This window comes from Salvia hispanica, chromosome 4, assembly GCF_023119035.1.
Source record: "Salvia hispanica cultivar TCC Black 2014 chromosome 4, UniMelb_Shisp_WGS_1.0, whole genome shotgun sequence".
Classification (NCBI taxonomy): domain Eukaryota; kingdom Viridiplantae; phylum Streptophyta; class Magnoliopsida; order Lamiales; family Lamiaceae; genus Salvia; species Salvia hispanica.
In genome coordinates, this window is record NC_062968.1 from 36,241,563 (window position 1) to 36,265,786 (window position 24,224).

Below are 24,224 nucleotides of genomic sequence, written 5' to 3' on the forward strand. Positions count from 1 at the left end.
CATGGATAGGTGAGAAGCTTCTTGGGTATATCTATCTCCAATCATATAGTATTCGCCTGAAAAAGATTGGCGCTTTTTTCTCTTTTATAATCTTTTTCTGTTATATTAGTAATTTTTCGACGCCCGCATAATATTCTCATTAAAAACAAATCTTTATTATTTTTGCAGCGAGAACTCTTTTGGGTGACATCCTCAGAAATATTTGACTTTATCCGCTAAGAAATAAATCTCACATTTACCCTTGTTTTTATATACTCCGTATAACATAATTTACTAAAAAATCCATCAAAATTCTGAACATTTGGATGTGTTTGATTTCTCTGCATTATCGCGAGATTGCAAGTACTCCCTCCATCCCAAGATATTAGGCTCATATACTATTTTAGTGTGTCCCAACATACTTGAGTCATTTCTATTTACTGTAAAAATTTACTTTATCACTAACTTAACTTACACCACAAAACAACATAGAAAGAGATCTAATATATTGGGACGGAGAGAGTAGTACTATATTTCAGCAATGGGCCCACAATTACACCTGAGGATAGACATGAGTAGCCCAGCCCAAATAAAACTAAGTAGGCCGCACAAAACAACCCGAAAAGCTCTCATTAGATCGTGGCCTTACACGTGTCTCAAGCGGCTACCCACCATTAATCGGAAACAGAAATCTATAGCTATCTTGTTTACTGAGCTAATAGAATATTTTATTTTCGTAATTAATTAAGTTTCCATTAAAAAAAAACTCATTTCCATCATCATCACCACCATCTCTCTCTATAATCTCTTTCCGTATCTACATATACTTCTTCACCTGCATATATAATGTACATAACAACATACACTCCTTTTTCCACGCTATAAATTACCAACTGGCGGTGGAATTTGGTTATAGAACCCTAGGATTTGTATAACGTTCTCACGATCAATCGCTCTTTGAGACCTCTAGGTACAGAAAAAGAGATGGACTGACTGAACACCGCTTTGATCAGAGTTTCGATTTTGGTTCTGTGGTTTTGTTCAGTAATAGTATTTGTCAATTTTCAATTTGCACTCTTTATATTGATAAAGACTCGTTTTTTTCTGTTTTATCTCGTTTATCGTGGTTGATTTTAATCTGCATACTGTGTTGATGAGTGATCAGACTATTTTGGTTTGTGCAAAGTCAATTCTAGACTTATATTTCGGGTTGCTCTGCCTATTTGTGTGTTTGGCCACTCATCATACTGCAAGCTCTGTTTCTTCTCTGTTTTTACAACTTCTTTTTGGTTTGAACTAGTTAAGTTCCAAGCTTAAGAGAGTTCGATCTTTTTATGTGGGTTTTTTTAATACTGAATAAATATGTCGGAGAACACAATTCTTTTGAGTTCTGCTTTAGCCATTTGTGTGTATCTGTGTGAATTTGATGATATTGTGCGAGTTTTCAATGAGTTTGATTCTGTTGGTTTTGTTATGTGCGCAGTAGCCGTGGTTAATGGCTAGTCGAGGTCAAAAAAGAAATGAAGAAGTGGATGAATTGCCAGCAGATAAGCGGGCGTGCAATTCATTGGAGTTCCGACCAAGTTCTTCCAATTCATCTGCTCAAACGCTGACGAGTACTGCTCATGAAGGCCAGGATGCTGACATGGATACGTCGTCCTCAACTTCTGGATCAACTAGATCAGAGGGTGATGGAGAAAAGGAACTCGCAGATGGCTCTTGTGATTCAGATAATAGCATCCATGACTACTATAGGAATCGATCATTGAGTGATCAAAGCAAGTTTAAGACAGTTCTGTTAGGTTTGAGTGAGAAGGTTGAGGAATCAGGGCAGTTGGCTCAACTCACAGAGCTATGTGAGTTGTTGTCCTTTTGTAGTGATAGTTCTTTGTCAAGTCCAATGGTGGACTCTTTTTCACCTCTGCTTGTTAGATTGGCAAGGCATGAGAGCAATCCAGATATAATGCTTCTGGCTATAAGAGCCATAACTTATTTGTGCGACGTTCATCCTCGATCCTCAATTTTCATTGTGAGACACGATGCTGTTCCAGTCCTTTGTCAACGTTTAATGGCCATTGAATACTTGGATGTGGCAGAACAAGTATGCTGCTGAAACTTTAAGTGGATACTAATTTTAATTATTGTACTAACTATCAGTGGTTGTATTACATCCTCCTTTTTTTTTTACAAATTTAAATTTTGTCATTTGTGTGCCTGTTCTCAATGTAGTGCTTGCAAGCATTAGAGAAAATTTCACGCGAACAGCCAGTTGCTTGCTTACAATCTGGCGCTATGATGGCTGTTTTAAGTTATATTGACTTTTTTTCAACTAGCGTACAGGTACTTAAGTTAGCACCATTATACTAAATACTTCTTTACTGAAGAATTCATGACCTCATTACTCTATTATGACATTTGATATGAGAATGCCGTTTCCACTTAATTTTCTTTGCTTTCTTGGATGCTAGAGGGTTGCACTGTCTACTGTGGTAAATATATGTAAGAAACTGTCTTCTGAATCTCCGCCACTTTTCATGGAGGCAGTTCCAATTTTGTGCAATCTTCTCCAGTATGAAGATAGACAGGTATTCATTTTGCAAAATTTCATTCATGAAATTTTTTCGGCTGTATTATTTCATTTTCTAGTATTTAATCCTTTGGACTTATTTGTGGCTTTGTATTAGCTTGTTGAGAGTGTTGCCACTAGCTTAATTAAAATTGGGGAGCATGCTTCTCGTTCTATAACTTCTACTCATATGCTGGATGACATCTGCAAGCATGGATTGGTCGAGCATACCTTGCATCTTATAGGGTTAAACAGTCGAACAACCCTATCCCAACCAACATACATTGTAAGCAAAGTTTCTCTTTTTCTCAAGTACAAACCAATTTTTGTTAGGGAGTTGTGGTTTTTCTCAATTTTTATGTTTTGTGAATGAAAAAGTTCATGATTTGGTTGGCAGGGCTTGATAGGGTTACTCATCAAGTTGGCTACTGGATCTACTGTTGCTTTTAGGACACTTTTTGAGCTCAACATAAGCACCATTGTTAAGGATATGCTATCTACATATGATCTTGCACATGGAATGCAGTCTACTTCTCTGGTGGATGGGCATCAGAGCCAGGTTTGCTACTCTCTCTCTCTCTCTCACACACACACACACACACACATTTGAATTGAATCTGTCTTGTTGCTTGTGCCTCCTCACAGTTAAAATGCAAATGTCCTCTTGTATCCTAACTACTTATTCATTCAATATGTGAAGAAAGGCGATGAGGGTCGTTTAGAAGTTGGTTCTATGGCCAAATGTTTTGGGCCAGTACTTGGTGTGCCACTTCCTACATACTAGAATTAAAAGTCTAATGTCAATTACCCTGGTAACCTCTATTAGTTTGAAGTGTACACTTATTTGCGGCCAGCTTTTGAGGGGATAATTTTTCTTTGTTCTTGCTTTATAAGTATCAGTTGTACTTTAGCTACATAAGATTTTATTTGACATTGGGGTCATTAATCATTATATTTTATACAGTAGTCATGTGTCCTTGCTATCTTATTTTTCAGATAAATGAAGTCTTAAAATTATTGAATGAGCTTCTCCCAACAATTACTGCTGAAGTGGACAATCAAAAGAAGACAGATAAAGAAGCTTTTCTTTCGAAGCATCCTGATATTCTGCATAAGTTTGGAGTTGATTTACTCCCTATCTTAATTCAGGTTGATATCTGCCATATCTTACTAAAATTGTTTGTTGATTCATTTCCCTCCCTAGTCATACTTATCATTTTCACCCCCAAGCAGGTGGTCAGTTCTGGTGTGAATCTGTTTATATGTTACGGCTGTCTTTCTGTTATCAATAAGTTAGTTCATTTCAGCTCATCTGACGCGCTTCATAGTTTGCTACAAACTGCCAACTTTTCAAGGTGAACGAGTTTTCTTCTCTATGTTATAATTAACCTAACTGTCTACATTTTTTTTTTCTTTTCTAAACCTAATCATGTTAGTTTCATTGAATATCAGCTTTTTGGCTGGAGTGTTTGCAAGAAAAGAGCACCATGTGGTATTATTAGCCCTTCAGATTGTTGATACCATAATGCTCAAGCTTCCGCACGTATACTTGAATTCCTTTATAAAGGAAGGTGTTCTTTTTGCCATATATGGGCTACTCTCTCCAGATAAACATTCGAACATCCCTCCTATTTCTGATGGTATAGCTTCAAGAGCCGTGCAAAGATGCCCATGTTTTGCATTTGATACATGCCAGTCTTCAGAGTCACCAGAAAACAGGACATGCACGCTTCAGAATGATACTGTTCAGAATCTAGCTAAGTATATATGGGCCACTTACTTTGAAACTGAATCGGTGAACCCCGAGAAAGGAGTAACTGATATTCTTCAGAAGCTTAGAACATTATCCACTGCATTAACAACTCTGTTAAACAAGTCAGTGGAGGATGCAACATCTAGTCAGCAGGAAGAAGACATTTTCAATCTATTGCACCAAATAATCTCAGAGCTTAATGACATAGATTCTATCTCCACGTTTGAGTTTTTGGAGAGTGGAATTATAAAAGCATTTGTTTGTTACCTACCAAATGCTATCAATCTTTTTAAAAGAGAATATGGGGCAAAATACTCATATATTGCGGAAAAAAGATTTGAGGTTATTGGACGACTATTATTGACTAGTGCTGACCCAGCTCGGAAGGAATCTCCACTCCTAAGCATAGTACAGAGATTACAAAGCGCTCTTTCTTCAGTTGAAGGTTTCCCTATCACCTCAAGCCATGCATATAAGCGAAGGAACTCTTATGCCACTATTCCGTATGGGCATTGTACTTCTTATCCATGTCTGAAAGTGCAGTTTGTGAAGGAAAGTCTGGAAACCTGTCTACAGGATTATGTAGAAGATGTTGTCAATGTTGACCCCTTCGTACCTCTTGATGAGATTGAAGGATATTTGCTGCCTAGGGTGAAAAGTAGAAAAACTAAGAATCTGAAAATGGAGTCTGAAGATTTAAAGGAGAAAGGTGGCTCATGCTCTCATTCACCATCAGACTCTAGCTCTTCCCAAATAAAAAGAGCAGAAATGCTTGTTGATGTTCTGAAAGCTCAGGTTTATCCTTGTCTTTAATTCATGCTGACTAGCTTGTGAGATCTTTGTGGCTGCCTGCTTAATGGACCTGATAATACATTGGACATGAGTCATGGCAATTAACTTTTCCTCAATTTCCTCCTTGCAGGAGGGAAACCCCAATCTGGTGTTGTCTTCACCCGCGGAGACATCCAGCTCTCCAGAAAAAGCCGTGGACTCAGCAGATACAGTCGATGTTCAAACAGTATGTTTTCTACTTCTTGTTGCTTTGTCTTTGCATCCTTATTCATTCTTTTTGTTTCCCCTCCATGACTAGTCTTTAGTGTGCTTCTCAATTCAGTTTCACTTGACCATGTTCATGTAAGTATTGCTCTGCTATTTTGTAGTATCAGTAGAATAATTATAATCTTTTTTACCGACTTTTGTTCAAGGTTCATGATGAGGAAGAGGAGCATAATCATTTTCAGGATGGTGGTGTTTCCAACATGGATGATGATCACACTTCCTCGAACTTGCTATTTTATTTGGAAGGACAGCCACTCAACCGAAAACTGACACTGTATCAATCCATTCTTGAACAGCAAACTGAAGCTGGACACAATAATATCCTAAGTGCAAGCCTGTGGAGTCGTACACACAAAGTAACTTACAGAAGAGATATGACAGAGAAACCAAGTTATTCCAAACATAGTCATGATGAGGCTCTATCTTCTTTCTTATGTAGAAGAACCTCTTTTTTTAACTCTCCCTATTTTACTTGCATATTTTCTTCTGAAGAAGACTTGGGTAAGTCAGGCCCGACTTATGATATATTATCCCTTCTGAAAAGGATGGAAGGCATCAATAGATTGAGATTTTATCTGATGTATCGTTCAAGAGTATCTGAGTTTGCGGAAGGGGGGATTGATAATTTTGATAAGTTAATTTTATCTGTTGATGAAGTACCCCAAAACGAATTTGTTAACAAAAAGTTAACAGAGAAGCTAGAACAGCAAATGCGAGACCCTATGGCTGTCTCTGCTGGGGCCATGCCTGCTTGGTGTAGTCAGTTGATCGCTTGGTGCCCCTTCCTGTTTAGCTTTGAAGCAAGGTGCAAGTATTTCTACTTGGTTGCATTAGGCCGATTGCCACATCAGGCTCATTCAGTGTCACATGATGATGTTAGAGGATCCAGTGGCAGGCAGCAAAATCATGGAAGCATTCCTCGCAAGAAGATTTTGGTTCATCGAAACAACATACTTGAATCTGCCAGACAGATGATGGAACTTCATGCCCGCCAAAAGGTTCTTCTTGAGGTGGTGTATAGTGAAGAGGTGGGTACTGGTCTTGGTCCAACATTGGAGTTCTATACATTAGTCTGCCGCGAGTTTCAGAGTAGTGGCTTAGGTATGTGGAGAGATGACCATGTCCCTCTTCACAGCAGAACTTCTTCAGAGGCTGAGAATTCTGGTTTTGTGGTGGCTCCTTATGGACTTTTCCCTTGTCCATGGTCGCCTTCGATAACTGCAGAAAATAGCACCACATACTCAGAAGTGATTAGAAAGTTTTCTCTTCTGGGACAGATAGTTTCCAAAGCTCTTCAAGATGGTAGGATTTTAGATCTTCCATTCTCCAAGGCCTTCTATAAAATTATTCTGGGAAAGGTAAGTAAGCCGCGTGTATTCACCACTGTTTGCTTTGATTTACCAAATTTCCATCTGATTGTTTTTACATCTTTTATGTAGGAACTTGATCTGTATGATATTCAGACATTTGATCCTGCACTTGGTAGAACTCTGTTAGAGTTCCTAGCTCTTATAGAAAGGAATAAGTATTTGATATCACATCCTGAAGAAAATGTGCATGATTTCGATGTGCGCCTGCGGAGCACTAAAATTGAGGACCTATGCCTTGATTTTACACTTCCGGGGTATCCAGATTATGCACTTAATTCTGAGTCTCAGTCGAAGATGGTTAGCTTTTGCATGGTTTTGAAAATTTTTCATTTTTCTGATATTGTTAATACCTCATAGAATACTTAATTGTATTCAAATGTATGTGGAATCTTCTTTTAGGTAAATCTTCATAATTTGGAGGAATACGTTACATTGATGGTTGATGCGACAGTAAAATCTGGAATTTCTAGACAAGTGGAAGCTTTCAAGTTGGGTTTTGATCAGGTTTACTATTACTCCCTTTTCTTCGTTTATGGCCATTTTCCTCCAGTGGATATATATCACCACATTTAATTTGTCCGTATGGAAGCAGTTTATTTGTACATTATTCCTTCAGTGGATATATTTACTATTGCCCTCTCTTTTTCATGGCTTTCAGGTTTTCCCTATCAAACATCTTAGGGTTTTCACAGAAGAAGAATTGGAGCGTTTACTATGTGGAGAACATGTACTATGGAATGTATGCTGATTATACTTTTTGTCAACTCATCTAACATACTTCTATTAGTTGCAAGCTTGTTCTGAGCAGAGAACTTAAGACCCCCCACTCCCTAACTTTCTTTGATACAGTCGGACGAACTTTTGGAACACATCAAATTTGACCATGGCTACACTATTAGCAGTTCTCCAATTGTGAATGTAAGTATATAAATGTGTTGGTTGCTTTTATTGTTGGATATTCCTTAGCTTTGTAGTTCAACTGTTAATTATTACAACTTCCAGTTACTGGAGATCATGCTAGAGTTTGATCTGGAGCAGCAAAGAGCATTCTTGCAGTTTGTGACAGGTGCACCCCGGCTTCCAAACGGGGGACTGGCTTCTCTTAACCCTAAACTGACAATTGTTCGGAAGGTTGGACTTGAGGGTTTTCATTGCTTATTCTGTTGTCTGTTTAGCCAACTAAATGACAACTTGTTTGGTATTTGATTGCTTAACAGCATTGCAACAAGGAGATCAATGCTGACTTGCCTAGCGTAATGACATGTGCTAATTATCTGAAGCTTCCTCCATACTCTTCTAAAGTTTGTCCTGCTCTCTTCTGCTTGTCTTTTCTTCATTTCTCCATTGATGGAAATACTTAAATATCAAGTGTCCACTTTGCAGGAAGTTATGAAAGAAAAGCTATTATATGCCATAACCGAAGGGCAAGGGTCTTTCCACCTGTCGTGATCGCTGGAGGTATATATAACGTGTGAATATGGGATTTAGATTAGCTGGTGCTGTAAATATTGGTTGGTTTAGATGTGGTGCGTGGGCATGGGCATGGGCATGATCATATGGTGAATGTACAGTTTTCTTTGATCATAATACTCTGTTACAAGTCTTGCCATTTGAAAGCAAATGGAGTACTTAGTAATTATCTAGCTATTCATTCCTATTGCATTGATTTACACTATTTTCTTTGTTCTTGAAGCAATATATCACTGTTAGTTTCTTGTTTAGTTGTTTATATTGGTTTGGATTGCGTTATATACCATTTTTCTAGCAGTGAATGAAGCATTATTTGAAAATTCTATCTTACTATCTTTTGAACCCCTGACTACTAGGGTGATTATTTGGTTTAAGCTTCGATTTTGTCTATATCGAAATTTTGTGAAACTTACAATCAAACTAAATTATTTGAAAAATTGAACCCAAAAAATTGATATTCGAATTACAAAAATCGGTGAAACTGCTAATATAACCAATAAATTTGAATAACTGATATCTGAACTCTAAAACCGAACTCGAAAAACTAAAATTGGACAGATATATCTGGAAAATTAAAAATATGAAAATTAATTTTTTACAATTTATGTATGAATCAATTAGCATAATACATATATCATAACATATGTTAATACTATAAATTAGCAAAGTAGAATTTATTTTAGGCATGATATATAGGTATGCTAGTAAATATAATTCATCTTTCAGCTTTTTTTGGTTTATAGACTTGAACCGAATCGAAAATTTAAAATGTGCATGTGCAAAAATTTGAATTTAATTTAATTTTAAATTCGTATTTTAGATTACAAAATAAAAAGAAAAATGATAAGAATATTTCTTTAAAAAAAAAGAAGAAAAGAAGAAAGACGAAGTAAAATGAAAATTGACTGTAACAAAAATGACAAAGAAATTACTACTACTAAAGTAGTGTATTTAATATAATAGTATGATGTGGTTTTTGAATAGCGCAAATTAATGGAATATATAATCAATAAACAATTTTAGTTATGAAAAAAGAGCTGAAATGTGAAAAATTGGCGCAAAAGTAGTAGTAGTACTAAAGACGAAAGCTCCGCCGCCCGCTTGCTTATGCAGACGGCCGCTTCACATAGGTGTATCTTATTGTTCGTCAGTTCTGGAGAGGATTGAATTCCATGCACCACACGCGCCGCTTCACATCATCTAACGTTGCCGTTGATGTTTATACATTAAAACCAAGAGAGTCATGAACCCTAGAATTACGTATTCTCAATGTTTCCTCTTTCATCACCGCGCCGGCTATTCTGCACCTGCATTTCGGCAGACTCGGGTTTTGCTTATCTCGCCAATGCCGCAGTTCTACGCTCTAACTCAGCTAACGCCCGCCGTTGGTTCGCTTTCCTTGACGACCAGAATCAAAAACAAGTGCGAGCTGAGAACCATGACCGGATGGCTGGAAATCCATTTGAAATGCACGAATCTTCAGTATCGCACAAGTACGAGCTTTTGATTGACAAGTTCCGATTTTGTCGATCTGACCTCGAAGCCAAGCAGTTCCATTCACATGTAATCAGGGATGGGTTTGTTGGCGATCTGTTTATGGGAAATACGCTTATCAATGCTTATGCTAGGAGCGGGGATATGTCGGCTGCTCATAACGTGTTCGATGAAATGCCTGATACAAATTCGGTTACATGGTCGTGTTTGATTTCTGGATACACTCATACTGAAAGTTTTGAAGAGGCTTTAGATGCATTTGGAAGAATGGTGTCTGCAGGGTTTACTCCAAACCATTATGCACTCGGGAGTGCTCTGAGGGCTTGTCAGAGATTGGGAAGTGAGGGGTTGAAATATGGGTTGCAAATCCATGGTTTAGTTTCCAAAACTCCTTATGCGTTTGATGTTGTTGTGTGCAATGTCTTGATCTCCATGTATGGGAATTGCATTGCGGGTTCCATTGGTAGTGATTTTGCTCACCGCGTTTTTGATGGGATAGCAAATAGGAATTCTGTATCGTGGAACTCCATGATATCAGTTTACTCTCAGCGAGGAGATGTTGATTCTGCTTTCTGTCTTTACACTGATATGCAAAAGGAGGGTTCGGTGGTTGGTTTTAGGCCTACGGAATACACATTTGGCAGCTTAATAACTGTTGCATCGGAGTCCGTTAGTACTGGGAAAGGTTCCTTGTTGTTAATGCAGTTGCTGGCAAAGATTCAGATGTCGGGACTTTTAGAAGATTTGTACGTGGGTAGTGCTCTAGTGAATGCTTTTGCAAGGACTGGTGTGGTTGATACGGCCAAGAGCATATTCCAGCATATGGGTTCAAGGAATGCAGTTTCTTGGAACGGCTTGATGGTTGGGTTGGTGAAGCTTAAGCGAGGAGAAGAAGCAGTTGAGCTATTCTTGGATACGAGGGACCTGGTTAGGCTAAATTCTGATAGCTATGTTCATCTTTTGAGCGCCTTTGGTGAGTTCTCATGTGAAGAAATAGGAAGAAGGAAGGGGAAGGAGGTGCATGGGTATCTCGTGCGAACTGGGATGATTGATTCAAGTACTTCTGTTGGAAATAGTTTGATTAACATGTATGCAAAGTGCGGTGCTGTTGAAGATGCTTGTTCTGTTTTTAACTTGATGTTTGATAAAGATTCAGTTTCATGGAGTTCCATGATCTCTGGGTTTGACCAGAACGAGAGTTTTCAAGACGCACTATTGAGCTTCCGCACAATGAAGAGAATTGCACTTATCCCTTCAAATTTCACGTTGATCAGCACATTGAGTTCTTGCAGTAGTCTAGGCTGGATGGTTACGGGAGAGCAAATACACTCAGAAGCAGTGAAATTGGGACTCAATTTGGATGTTTCGGTATCAAACACCCTTCTTTCACTATATGCTGATACCGGTTGTATCTCTGAGTGCAGGAAGCTGTTCTCCTTCATGCATGATCACGATCAGGTGTCATGGAATATCATTGTCAAGGCGTTTAGTGATTCTGAGGCATCAATCACTGAAGCCACCGGATATTTTAGAGACATGATGCGAGCTGGACGGAGCCCCAATTGTGTAACCTTCATAAACATTCTTGCAGCAGCTGCATCTCTTTCCTGCGTCGAACTTGCACATCAAATACATGCCCTGGCGATAAAATGCCGTGTTATGGATAACAATTCCGTTATAAGTTCTCTGCTCACTTGCTATGGAAAGTGCAGAGAAATAAGTTACTGTGAAAGAATATTCTCAACAATGGCAGAGAAGGATGATTCCAGCTGGAACTCCATGATATCAGGATACATACACAATGAGCTTCTGACAGAGGCTATGCATTTAGTCTGGCTTATGTTGCACAATGGCCAAAAATTAGATCGCTTCACTTTTGCCACTGTTCTTAGCGCTTGTGCTTCCGTTGCAACACTGGAGCATGGCATGGAGATCCACGCTTGTGCAGCACGAGCTTGCTTTGTCTCTGATGTGGTTATCGGGAGTGCACTTGTGGACATGTACGCTAAATGTGGGAGGATTGAGTATGCCTCAAGATTCTTCGAGCTGATGCCTCTCCGAAATGTGTACTCCTGGAACTCCATGATATCTGGCTATGCACGCCACGGTGACGGCCACAGTGCTCTGGAAATATTCGCAAAGATGAAACTGGAAAACCAGCCACCAGATCATGTGACCTTCGTTGGGGTCCTATCAGCTTGCAGCCATGTCGGGTTAGTCAGTGAAGGCTATCACCATTTTGAGTCGATGAAGAGAGAGCACAACCTTGAACCACGGATCGAGCACTTCTCATGTATGGTAGATCTCCTCGGCAGAGCAGGCGAATTCGAGAAGCTGGAGAGCTTCATAAACAGAATGCCGATAGAGCCGAATGTCCTCATATGGAGGACTGTTCTTGGTGCTTGCGGCCGAGCAAACGGCCGCCTGCTGGATTTAGGCAGAAGGGCGGCTAAGATGTTGAAGGAGTTGGAGCCTCAAAACGCTGTCAACTACGTGCTTCTTGCTAATATGTACGCCTCTTCGCAGAAATGGGAGCGAGTTGCAGAGTCCCGGCATGCAATGAAGATGGCGGCGGCTAGGAAAGAAGCTGGGTGCAGTTGGGTCGCCATGAAGGATGGGATACACGTTTTTGTCTCCGGAGACAAGTCCCATCCCGACACGGATGCCATATATGAGAAGCTTGGTGAACTGCGTGAGAGAATGAAGGCGGCTGGATACGTGGCGCAGGTGGATTATGCTCTCTATGATCTTGAAGTGGAGAGCAAGGAGGAGATATTGAATTATCACAGTGAGAGACTTGCCATTGCTTTCGTCCTTACCCGCAAATCAGAGATGCCGATAAGGATCATGAAGAATCTTCGAGTTTGTGGAGACTGTCATTCAGCATTCAAGTATGTGTCCAAGATTGTGAGTAGGCAGATTGTGCTGCGTGACTCCAACAGATTTCATCATTTCTCGGATGGCAAATGTTCATGTAATGACTACTGGTAAACAAGGATCATTTTTTGCATTCTATCGTATTTTAAATTTAATTTTTTCATAGAATACATTTCCTGTTTCTGAAGCTATGTATAAATGAAATAAACGCCCACGAATATACATAACCCATTTTTCTTGATATGCATATTTTGACATTTTGGAACATTTAGGAATAAAAAGTATTTCTCCCGTTTGTAAAAGAGAGACATGTATACAAATCCTGATCCCAACTCAAAAAAAATACATGCATTCAAAACATGTTACAGTTATGATATTATAATCAAAAAATTTAACACGCAAAATTTCGTCTACTAAAATAATAAACCAGGGGCTCATCTGTACAAGTTGAATCTATCACCCCATATGCTTAGCATTTCTTGGACTTGTTGGAGCATGCCATATTCTGTGCAGTATTATTTAGTTAGTTAACACAGGTAAGAAAGTAAGTCATGATTCTCAAGTATCGTATATGCGGTTTAGAATCATTACTTACCAAGTTTAGTGTATATGGCTTCAAAATATAAGCCTGAATCACATATATTATCTTGTCCTTGGTTACTGAGTGCGACTATAAGACGATGATAACACCTGCACAGCAGTATTTGAACTTTTAGTGAGAGGGAATATCCTACTAAAGCGACTACTACCATCAATTGAACTTCCTATGCAAAGAAATTGCAAGTGAAAGATGCCGCACTCCTGATTTACAGGTATTTAGCATTGCTTGCTAGTCAGAAAAATGAAAGAACTAGGGTTAGATACTCTGATTACCTGATATGTCTTTGGGCCCTTCTTTAAAAGATACCCAACACTATTTAGATTTTCCACAAGGCTGTCAATGTCAGGAACCCTTAAGCTGATCTTGTCTGCTAAACTGTATATTTCCTGAGCAAATCATACATAATAACTCTCTCAATCTTTTCAATTAAATCCATATTAGTGGAAGAATTCATTTATATGGTCTACATACAGATATAGAGAAGCAATCTTTTTGCTGTAATTCAGATTGCTTGTTCAATGCACTTAAAAATCGTTTGGCTTCTTTCTGTTGACTCATTCCACCACTACGCCCAAAATCAACAAGGCCATTCTCATCAACATACTTCTCGTAAAGCGACTCTTTCATTATTTCAACAACATCCTGTAAACGTTTAGAGGAAATCAGGAAACTCAAGTTCTTGAATGATATATTTGTTTAAGTGAACCCATGACAGCTTAAAGATCTGATCACACATATTTACGGAACATGGTATTTTGAGGCTCAAACATGATCTAAATCTTATCCACCTATGTTGAAGTTCTTTGACTGATTCTCATTGTAAATATATGATCCAAAATTGTAATGTGAATGCACTCTCCACAGTCATACTACTTACAGATTTTAATTCTGCTTCAGGCAAGTCAAATAAATATTATGGAAGGTGAATGTAATTACTTGGTAAAGGACTTTCATGTTCCCAGAATTTTATCATGTTGTATGTTCAATTTCCGATTTGTGTTAGCAACCTTAACCAAAAGATATTTACCAAAGCGTCTTGTGTGCTTATTTCTTCCCTCAAGTCCACTCTAGCTCGAGCTTGTGCCAGCCTTACCAAGCTTTCTAACTGCCTAGCCGTTATTGGAGTGCCATCTGCAGTAGTATTTTGGTCCCTCAGACACAAGTAAAACTTCTGCAAGATTTCTGCAGCTGGTTTTGTCATCCTAGATAAAAGATAAAATTGTGAGACTTCTAAGTTCTACCTACAGAGTATTCAACAATACTTTTTAAATTGAGGGGAACCTGAGGTCACCTTGGAAATACATAAGTTCTTGCATAAGCAATGTATTTTCGTAGAAGAGGACCAGGCAGTGGAGTGAAATCTCTGTCATTATGATCAAGTCTTAACTTTGCAACTAACGAGCCACTTTTTACATTCAAATCTACTCCTCTGTTATTGCGTGATTCTGCAAGTGCCCACAAGTTAGAAATTGTGTCAAAAGAACCCATTGGTTAAGAATTAACTAGGGCTGAATTATCACCTCTGCATAACCTCTTTCCAGAGGGTGAGGACTGTCCATGGCCAGCATGAAGCTGCAAAAGGAAAATGTGACAGTGCCAAGAGGCTTGTTATTTGATGGAGAAGACAAGTGTCCAGAGCAAAGAAAGGAGAAAAAGGAGATAAAATATTGCATTAATACAACTAAAAAACAAACAAATATAATCTCCTTTTTTTTTGTACATCTGCCTCTTTGAGATAAATTAACTGTCCAGGAAGCACTAAAAAATAAGTCCTCGTCAGTCTAACAGCAACTGCACGTGAACCATTATAACACAGAGCACAGTGTTCTTGGCTTATAAACAGGTCATAAATTGATCTTTGCCTGCATACACGATTATAGTTGTCTAGTTTCAAATTTGAGATGCAATGTCTTTCTAAGTACATATTGTAGCCAAAAGAACAGTGTGCATAAAGTAATATGGTTGGTGTTAAAGGTTTGAGACAACATATCATTTAATACTCAAGAATTAGTTCCAAAGGCACACAAAGACTTACCGACATTATGTGCTCTGAGAGTCTCTTATCCAGCAGCTCGTTAGGTTTATCAAGCAATATGAATACCAAATCAAATCGTGAGAGAAGAGCAGCACTCATTTTCAGATTCTCATTCACTGTTTTTGCTCGGCTGAAATTAAAATATAGAGTTTAAATACAAGAAATAATTAATAAGTGACACAAGTACTCTATACTTTTAACCAAATCCTGTTCCGATTTAGAACAGACATCACAATTGTGTATGTCCTTTAGGTAACTGCTTAACAGACATGAAGCTTTTGAAGAATTAGAGCAGTCAGTGATGTTGCTGATGCTATTTGGCTGGGGTTTCTCAATTTTCAAAACTAAAGCACAAGCATAAGAAGAATATCAAATTTTGGCAAAAGGAAGGCTCAATACTTATAATGACCCCCAGCAGGGTTTGCTGCAGCTAAAACTGATGTTCTTGCTGATAAACTTGCTACAAGCCCCGCCTTTGCAACAGAGACACATTGTTGTTCCATTGCTTCTAATAGGGCCTGCATACATCAGACAATGAGCAGTCTTCTTAATTTTGAGCGCAAACAAACATGTCCTCAGAAGTCATTAGGACTGTATAAACCTGATGTTCTGCTGACATTTTGTCAAACTCATCAATACAGCATAATCCACGGTCTGCAAGTACCATAGCACCTGTAAATTGAACCAGTTAGGTTTAGCTATGAAGATGTGTTCAGAATGCAACAGCACTCTGTGAAACTTCTACAAGGCCGTGTGGGAATATATTTGGGTGGATGAAAGATTTTGACACTGGGAACAGCAAATGACTTTGTTGGGTAAATGAAATTCATCAGAGTTCAGAGGCTTGTTTAAGGACCTATATATAAAGAGAGCTATATTGCTTTCAGAAGTTATCACGGCATATTAAGTTATTGGGAAAAACTGCCGTTGTCTACAACACTCTTTAATATACGATCCTGGAAGGCTGGAACAAATATTTATCATCATAATGAAAGAATTTAAAACAAAGTACAATACAGAGGTTGCATTACTTATGACCTGCAACTTGTCAAAAAGAATCAAGAGTTTCCAACTCACAATCCTATTACTAGAACTTATGAGTGTTAATGTTTTCAATAAAGCCTCCTTTTGATTTCCTGGGATGTTGAAAGGTGAGAGAGAGAGAGAGAGCACTGCGCCACTGCCACTAACCATGAACGTGGATAAGCTATTTATTCTAAGGCTAAATCACAGTATTTCAATGAACCAGCCAACACGGAAATAGAAGAGAAGGAAGAAAGTGCACCAGCCTCAAATGCATAGTCACTTGTCATCGAGTCTTTCACCACTGCCACAGTCAGGCCAGCTTTAGTTGTGGCGTTGCCACACACATATATCCCACGTGGAGAAATAGAAGCTGCAGCTTGAAGTAGTTGGCTTTTACCCAGCCCAGGATCACCTAGTTACATTCACTTGAACATCAAATGTTCATAAACAATGACTCCAATAACTTGAAACTAGTATCTAGTTTGGAAAATGTAGTAAAGTACAAGTATTAGCATTTAGATTCCAATCTGTGCAGAAGAAGAAAACCAACATACCAACAACAATTACGTGAATATCTCCTCTGACAGGCACCTTGTTCTGATCCATTGAATGCTTCCGAACACCACCAAACAACGCTAACGTAATTCCAGCTATGACCAACCAAAAAAAGGGTAAATTTGCAATATCTAATCAATGAAATCCACAAAACCAAGTATAACTAGGAATCTGTGTTAGAAAAAAAAGAAGTTCATACATTATATCGTACTGCCTACAGAAACACATCTCATCCATGAATGCAAAACTAAACATATTAACCATATTGTATCATTCCATTAACTACAAAAAATATATTCCCCTTCATATAGGTTATCAATCATTCCATATTAACCATATATGTAGAGGAACACTAGATCAAGAGGGAATATGCAGAACTCTTTTATTCACCTAGCAAATAAGATGGGAAACAGTGTCGGGTATTGTAATGTTAAATTCACTATTCTACCCTAAAGTAGATTGTATTACAACATGCTAAATTCACTATTTCTGCCCTAAAGTAGATTGTATTACATAAAATGTTGAATAAACATGCTGTCTCTCCTCTATTTCTGCATTATCATAACTATTGTTGCCAATCTAGAGTCTAGTGGTGGCAATGGTAATGTTGAATACACCTAAAAGTTACTGTGGAGGTTGAATGTATTAGCCCGTGAATGATATATATATTTAGATAGTAGATGTAACTCTCATCATTCACGCAATTCCCATGCCCATCGATTATGATGTGAGTGCACAAATAAGACTATGAAGAAGATTAATGGCAATTGCCGTTCGTGTACCTTTAACAAGCTCGTGGCCATAGATGGATGGACAAACTGATTGCAGAATTTGACGGAAAACATCTGAACCATGCTCCTCGGAGAACTTTACAATGAATTCCAGATCTCTTGGCGAAAATGAGTACAGATCTAAATGCTCTGAGGACCTATGACTGATATTGGTATCTTGTGCATCCTCAGACACAGACTGGGACTTTGAATTTATTATTGAAACCACTTCTAGGTACAGATAGTATAGTGCTTGGTTCTTCCCCTTTGATTTTCCTAATTTTGTGAGGAAAAAAATTAGAAACCACCATGATACAACTTTGAATCTGTAGGCATTTCCCCAACTCATGGCCATTGCAACAAAATTGTGACTTAGTTATGTAGTACCCACAGATCAGTAAGCAATAAACATATAGAAAATGTGCACAATATCACAAACTAATTTAAGAATCTTGGTTAAGCTCCATCATTTGCTTGTTTTTCAAATAAATGAAGAAAATATTTTTTCCTAACTACTCCTATAAGACTATTCAAAAGCATGATTTTGGTTCAGGAGCATAATCTGTGTGTGCCTAAAAACACATAACATATTCCAAGTTCAGTAGAGTGACTTCAGGACACCTTTATGACACAAACTACTAGATGTGAAAATATGACAGAAAGAAACTAAAATGGTAAGCAATGAAATTTAAAAGATCTACGAAGGAATAAGCCTTTACACTACTCAATAGTTTCAAGTCGTAGGCTCGTAGCTGAATGAGGCTGAGACATATCAACCATTTCAGAACATATACTACTGACTGCAAATGGAAGCACCGTGACAAACTCATTTAACCTCTATTCGATTTATCCATCAGACTCTAGAATACAAGTCATCAAAGCAACTCAGGCAATCAATACTATTATCTTGTATTTAGGTACCAGCTCGACCCCCATGTATTAGATATAGAGCATAAATGATGAAAGAGAAAAAATATAAAAATAAGGAAAAAGATTCATGAGCCACTCCATTAGTAAGGCTGTGGGATGATTGTAGATCTTTCGTTACACCATCCTTACCTCCTCCAATGTCCATGTAATTGTTGATAACTCTTATGATACCAGTTACTGTGACAATATCTCCAGGAATGCATGCATCCACTAGATCTTGGGTCAGTTCACACTCCACTGTCCGAGGAACCCGCCCCTCTTCATGATGTTCAGATTTGAGCAGCTCTTGAATTCTGAATCCAGAAACAACATTTGATGTAGAACTTCCATAGTAGAGATCATTCTTTTATATAGGGTACATGGACATGTTAAGAACTATACCTTATTTTCTGAAAATCGATTGGTAGAGCAGTAGACCTGATGGGATTGAAATTTCGGCTTTTACATGCTACAGTTTCACATTTTGTTGGCGGAGAAAATTTTCCATCAGGAAAATCACATGTCATGGTGGTCCCACATTTAGCACATGAAAAACTCATTTGTATCACCAGCGGCCGGACTGTGCTAACTTTTACTACAGTTCCCCTTACAGAAACAAGCCTGTCTATGATGTTGAACAAGTTGCAGTTACATTTCACATTTCACATCATATGCAAAACTAAATTAGGCATTTCTACAAATAGATTTAAACAAAGTTCAAAACCAAAGAAATTTTGCAATTACCAATATAAGCAGCCTTCAGGTTCTTCAAAGCAATCATAGACTCTTGATGATTGTGAAGACGGATTGTAACCTTGACACCTTCCTCCATCAGATCTTCTTTCCCAAAATAGACCTACACAGGTAACCGGTATACAGAAAATCATTTCACAAAGGTAACAATCCTCACATCGTAAAGGATTCCCAAATTTGTATTACCTTGTGCAATGCCGCGCTCATACAGAGCAGAGCTTGTTTAGGTTTTTCTAGTAGTGCTACATAAAATTCTTCAATGTTGCATGCTTTCTTAAAATGCTGAAAGTCGAGGGGCAAGAAGAATGATCCATCCTCCTCTTTAACCTAGCCATGACATCAAGAAGTTCTTTGAAATGAAACCTGCTATTAATACCTTGCTTGTATTGATTAAGCAAACGAGCTAAAACTCATCAAACTACGCCAAAATATCGATTCAAATTGACAGACCATTTGCACAATTAGGTAGTTAATAAAGTAAAAGGAAAACCACATGAACAGTAGAATTTAAATTCATATGGAGATTTTCCTCGTAAAAGTAGATTGATGGAAACAAATAGAAGAAGCACCTGGCTGACGAATTCTTTTCCTTGAGGAGAGAAGAAGAAATCAAGCAAAGAAGATGCGAGATGCATTCGGTGGTCTGAGTCGTCGCCACTAGTTTGAGGAAAATAGAGGGCCAGAATGCGCCACAAACCGTGATCCTCTGCCCACCGTGTAACCGTTTTACTACTCTCTGCCGGGTGGCCATACATCTCGAGTAACGGTGGCGCGGCCGCAGCGGCGAACGATGAGTACTCTGTCGATTCAAATTTGCGCCCTTTTTCGTTTGGCGGGAGGAACTTTTTGGAGCTAATCCTCTTTGTTTGGCGACTTTTTTTTCTTTAAATTTCATTGGAAGATACGCAGAACCTAATTTTCTAATTTATTTATTTTTTCTTCAAATTTCTCATTATTCACAATTATTTTTTGTTTAATGAAACTCATATGTTTTAACTATTTTTATGCTATAAATTTATTTTAAATGCATAAATATACACAATCGTTTAGAAGGGATAGAGTTTTAATAGTATAAAATTGATAAAATAAGAGATAAATAAGAGAAAATGTAATTAAATTACTATTAGTGGAATAGGCTTGCATAGAAGAAAACAAATTACTATATATATAGACTAATTTTGGTATGATCAAAATGATAAAAATATACTAACTATTTTCGTGAACTAATTAATAGTATAAGTGATGAAATGAGGTGAGATAGTTGGATTATTGCAAGCTATGTGTAGATGAGATGGTGATAGAGTTGTGAACACTTTAATGAATTTGTATGTCTCTAGCATTAAGGGTCATATGTCTATGATTTTTGCAGATGCATTGAAAAACTCGTTCCCAAGGATTTCATAAGTTGACTTTCGAAGATGTACATGTTCTATCACGAAATAATTATGCACTAGATAAAAAATTGACAAACAACATATTTGAAAAAATTGATCATATGCATGCATCGAGGTCAAATAAATTTCTTTTATTGTATATTTTCTTTTTGCATATGAAGGTTTGCATGATTGTGCATGGCTTCCCGGTACGTTTGGTAGCATCAACTGCATGCACTAGCGGTGAAATTACTATCCATCAACTTGGAGTGACGCATATATACGCATATGTGGCTGATATCCAACAATATTTACGTTCTTTAGTGTAGCTAAGTCATATAACAATACCAACATGTAGAACCACTACGGTAGTCTTCAATGATGTATTGTCAAGAAGGACACCTTGTATACACTTCACGCCCAGTGGACACTAGTATCGAACGACCTATTACCTCGTGAATGGTATCTACCCCCGATGACAAACTTTCACAAAAGACATTGTCATGTCCAACTAACTTAAAAAGTGGTCTATTTGCCCAGAAGCAAGTGATAGGGCAGAAAAGACGTGGAACAAACATTCTGCGTGCTCCTAGCACAATTCGCCATTATCAAAGTTTGAGGCATATATGGTACAAGCAAATTGTAATTGTCGATAAAATGTTCTTGTGCATCATAATCCACAACATGATTATTGAGGATGAATGGGCCAACACCGCTAATTGGATAGTTGATCCCAAAATCTACATAAATGTAATAAGATAACACTATATAATTGAAAATAATTAGTGGATAACACTTGCGTCATTATACTTCGTCCACTCTACAACCCTAATGATTTTTCTTCGTTCCACTATTCACTAACACTAATTTATCACTCATTCTCATTAGCTCTCTTACTTTACCATTTGTGCATTAATTCACATGTCATTTCAAATGCACAAAAAATACTTTTTAACTTATACCGATATGACCCACCATTAGTTCCATGTTTTGCTTAACATCCAAGAAAAGTGACAGCACAAAAGGTTTCTATCAATAGGTAGCTTCGCTGAGGAGTCACCACGGATGTGTTGTAGAAGAGACAAATTTTCTAGTCTTGTGAAATAATATGCAAACCGACCAATGTTACAGATGAATTGAGTGTTTTACAAGATAAGACATCTATCCATTTGCCTACACAATAAGTACTATGTTTCAATAGTATAAATGCATCACATAATATGTTTGAATAGCTGCAAAACATTGTCATAGCAAAACATTCATAACCTACTTCACGTCTAAGAGAACTAGAAAATTCCATCACTTCTTTGGTAAGGACCATATCTTCCATGTTTTCAAGTAGGTTTCTAACCATAAGAGAAACTGAAAATTCCATCACCTTCCTTGGTGAAGACCAAATCACCCCCGTTTTCAAGTAGATGTCTGATCATTTCATCGAAGCAGGTCCACATTTCTCCAAATGCAAGCATTTCATAGAGGGCAGGATTATAGGGATCCTTTCCAGCGGGAGCCACCATCTGAGCAAAATGGACACGGAATCTCCTTCTTCCTATGTACAAAATACCTCATTCCCATGGAAACCATCGACTGACGATTTTGTCAATAAGAATAGCATCCATGATATATCCAGATCCAGGTGCCGACGGTTTCTCAGAGGAGATCACATATGGCAGCACCGGTGCATTCGCGGCGGCAACCGGTGCATCGGTGGTGGCATTCCCATTGTTCCTACAATACATCAGCGCCAACGATAAGCATATAAGCAAATTTTCAATTCATAATTATGTTGGGAAGATATCATCAATAGTGGAAAAAGATTTCATGTTGTTGTCATTTTGTTAGAGAATGGGTGTAGTTTCACGTGAACTATATAGTATATTACTTAAAATCATAATAATGAATTCATATTTTGAATGAATTACTTATAACCAAATACGACTATATTATGTTAAACTTTAAAATTATAAAAGTAAAACAATTTAAACGTACAATCTCAAAACATAAAATTAAACAATTTTAGAAATCAACCAAACACGTACACATATTTTGCATTATTTATAAATTATTCAAAGCTTCCTATAACCACCTTCTTATCTTTGCCACAAAACAAACAATCATAATTTCATATTCTACTAGCATTTATTAAATATCATTCACATCAACATAAATACTTTGATCCATGCACATCGACATAAACATCGTGCAGAATTTTTTTTATAAGCAACATTAATATTGAACTTTTTGTGATAGATGTTTACTAATAATAAACTAAGCAAAATTGTATTGCAGTTATCATGTTATCAACTAATACCTCAGAGATCCTCGGCAACTAAGCCCCTCCTTCAAAAAACATTTGTCGTCACATACTTGTCGTCACCTATTATATGTCTCAGTTTTTCATTTTGGTATGTCCCGTATTATTTGTCCCATATTCTATTACATTTATTAAAATATGTGTCGGATCAAAGTTGGACACATATTGGGGGACAGAGGGAGTAATCACAGAGGGGGGAAACGAAAAATGCATAAATTAGATATATATATATATATATATATATATATATATATATATATATATGACGATTTTAAGGGAATCATCAAACTTTTAAGAACACAAATTAAGTCAAGTGAACCAAATATATTTCTTGTGATATTGTGCATAAAAATACAACATTGCATCTTCTTCACTCATTTGATCATTTCTTCAACAATCTACTTCAGCGGTAGCTTACTGCTCAATCCTATTTTCTCCTTAATTCTTGATCAACTAAAAATTCGACATCAAATTTCATTATCTCATAAGACATGGTATTATTTTAATTTTTAAATCTATAAATGAAATGAATAAATGTTGACATTTCAACATCAAATCTCGAAATAAACTACAAATTTCATACTTACATGAAATAATTTTATATGTTATGCTTAAACAATTACCTCCAACACAACAATTTGCGTAGAGTATAAAATTCCTGCAGTTACATAAAGAATGAGAGTTAATCAAATCTATAGGATTGCGTTTATAGAAGACCGTAGAATAAAGTTTCACCGGAAGAATAAACCAAAGAATAAAGTTTATCATAAATTCAGTGACACATGCAATAGAAAATAACATAGTAAGTGAGTGGATTTATAACTACCACATATTATCATGTATTTATATATTCCAAGATAAAGAAAGAAACATTTCTTAAACTTTTCACCTACAATATAAAATTAATGCTACAACGTCCATTAAAATTTAATGGTGTAACCATATTTCTACAGTCTATTCTCATAGTATACAATTTAAATGTCCATTTCAAAAAATTTGACATTAATCTCAATTTGGCCATAAAATTATTAATTCCAATCAGTGTTATTAAAAAGCGGAGATGGCGGCACCGTGGCGGATAGCGGTGGCAGTTTCCAGACTCAACGCCACCGCCACCATGTGATATGGCAGTTTACTCCCTTTTTTGAATGCCAGCCGCCATTCACAAAGCGTCGTGGCGGGACATGGCTCTCATAGCAGTCGAGATGTCTTTTTCCTTGTAAATCGAGCCCACTTACCCCACTATCCAGCCCACGCGACATGTTACCTAGCCCATTTACCATTATAAACAAGAGTTAAGGTCAAAATTGGTCCTAAACA

At 37.4% G+C, this 24,224-nt stretch overlaps 3 protein-coding genes across 4 annotated transcripts; 2 read left to right on the forward strand and 1 right to left on the reverse strand.

Moving 5' to 3' along the window:
- Nucleotides 1–746: 746 nt before the first annotated feature.
- LOC125220233 (E3 ubiquitin-protein ligase UPL4) lies at nt 747–8,448 on the forward strand. Of its 2 annotated transcripts, none has more exons than XM_048122395.1 (18): nt 747–949; nt 1,463–2,080; nt 2,209–2,319; nt 2,448–2,564; nt 2,664–2,831; nt 2,943–3,104; nt 3,542–3,694; nt 3,779–3,900; nt 3,998–5,093; nt 5,221–5,316; nt 5,504–6,715; nt 6,797–7,024; nt 7,127–7,231; nt 7,386–7,466; nt 7,577–7,645; nt 7,730–7,858; nt 7,945–8,028; nt 8,111–8,448. In XM_048122395.1, the coding sequence occupies exons 2-18, from the start codon at nt 1,475–1,477 to the stop codon at nt 8,174–8,176; spliced, it is 4,605 nt and encodes a 1,534-aa protein (XP_047978352.1). In that variant the 5' UTR covers nt 747–949; nt 1,463–1,474; the 3' UTR covers nt 8,177–8,448. The 2 variants fall into 2 exon arrangements, with proteins under 2 accessions (XP_047978352.1, XP_047978353.1); XM_048122396.1 differs by having other exon boundaries at nt 1,466–2,080.
- Nucleotides 8,449–9,114: 666 nt separating this feature from the next.
- Nucleotides 9,115–12,731, forward strand: LOC125224057 (putative pentatricopeptide repeat-containing protein At5g09950). The gene has a single exon (XM_048127399.1). It carries the CDS (start codon nt 9,467–9,469, stop codon nt 12,680–12,682), a length of 3,216 nt encoding a protein of 1,071 aa, XP_047983356.1. The 5' UTR covers nt 9,115–9,466; the 3' UTR covers nt 12,683–12,731.
- A 74-nt stretch (nt 12,732–12,805) lies between these two features.
- On the reverse strand, nt 12,806–20,083 carry LOC125224058 (probable DNA helicase MCM8). Its single transcript, XM_048127400.1, has 18 exons — nt 19,787–20,083; nt 19,404–19,544; nt 19,209–19,320; nt 18,867–19,089; nt 18,615–18,778; nt 17,568–17,831; nt 16,785–16,880; nt 16,490–16,642; nt 15,806–15,876; nt 15,604–15,722; nt 15,205–15,334; nt 14,690–14,741; nt 14,461–14,614; nt 14,197–14,371; nt 13,641–13,811; nt 13,442–13,555; nt 13,164–13,258; nt 12,806–13,073 (listed from the first exon to the last, which is right to left on the reverse strand). Exons 1-17 carry the CDS (start codon nt 19,970–19,972, stop codon nt 13,226–13,228), a joined length of 2,358 nt encoding a protein of 785 aa, XP_047983357.1. The 5' UTR covers nt 19,973–20,083; the 3' UTR covers nt 12,806–13,073; nt 13,164–13,225.
- Between the last annotated feature and the right edge of the window lie 4,141 nt (nt 20,084–24,224).

Excerpts from the sequence above, each read along its gene's own strand:
- LOC125224058 (XM_048127400.1), bottom strand. The coding sequence starts at position 19,972 with ATGTATGGCCACCCGGCAGAGAGTAGTAAAACGGTTACACGGTGGGCA. Across the intron at positions 14,742-15,204 it reads TCTCAGAGCACATAATGTCG|CTTCATGCTGGCCATGGACA; the intron begins GTAAGTCTTTGT and ends TTCCTTTTGCAG. Across the intron at positions 13,259-13,441 it reads AGGGCCCAAAGACATATCAG|GTGTTATCATCGTCTTATAG; the intron begins GTAATCAGAGTA and ends ACTGCTGTGCAG.
- LOC125224057 (XM_048127399.1), top strand. The coding sequence starts at position 9,467 with ATGTTTCCTCTTTCATCACCGCGCCGGCTATTCTGCACCTGCATTTCG.
- LOC125220233 (XM_048122395.1), top strand. The coding sequence starts at position 1,475 with ATGGCTAGTCGAGGTCAAAAAAGAAATGAAGAAGTGGATGAATTGCCA. Across the intron at positions 3,105-3,541 it reads TGGATGGGCATCAGAGCCAG|ATAAATGAAGTCTTAAAATT; the intron begins GTTTGCTACTCT and ends CTTATTTTTCAG. Across the intron at positions 5,094-5,220 it reads TTGATGTTCTGAAAGCTCAG|GAGGGAAACCCCAATCTGGT; the intron begins GTTTATCCTTGT and ends TCCTCCTTGCAG.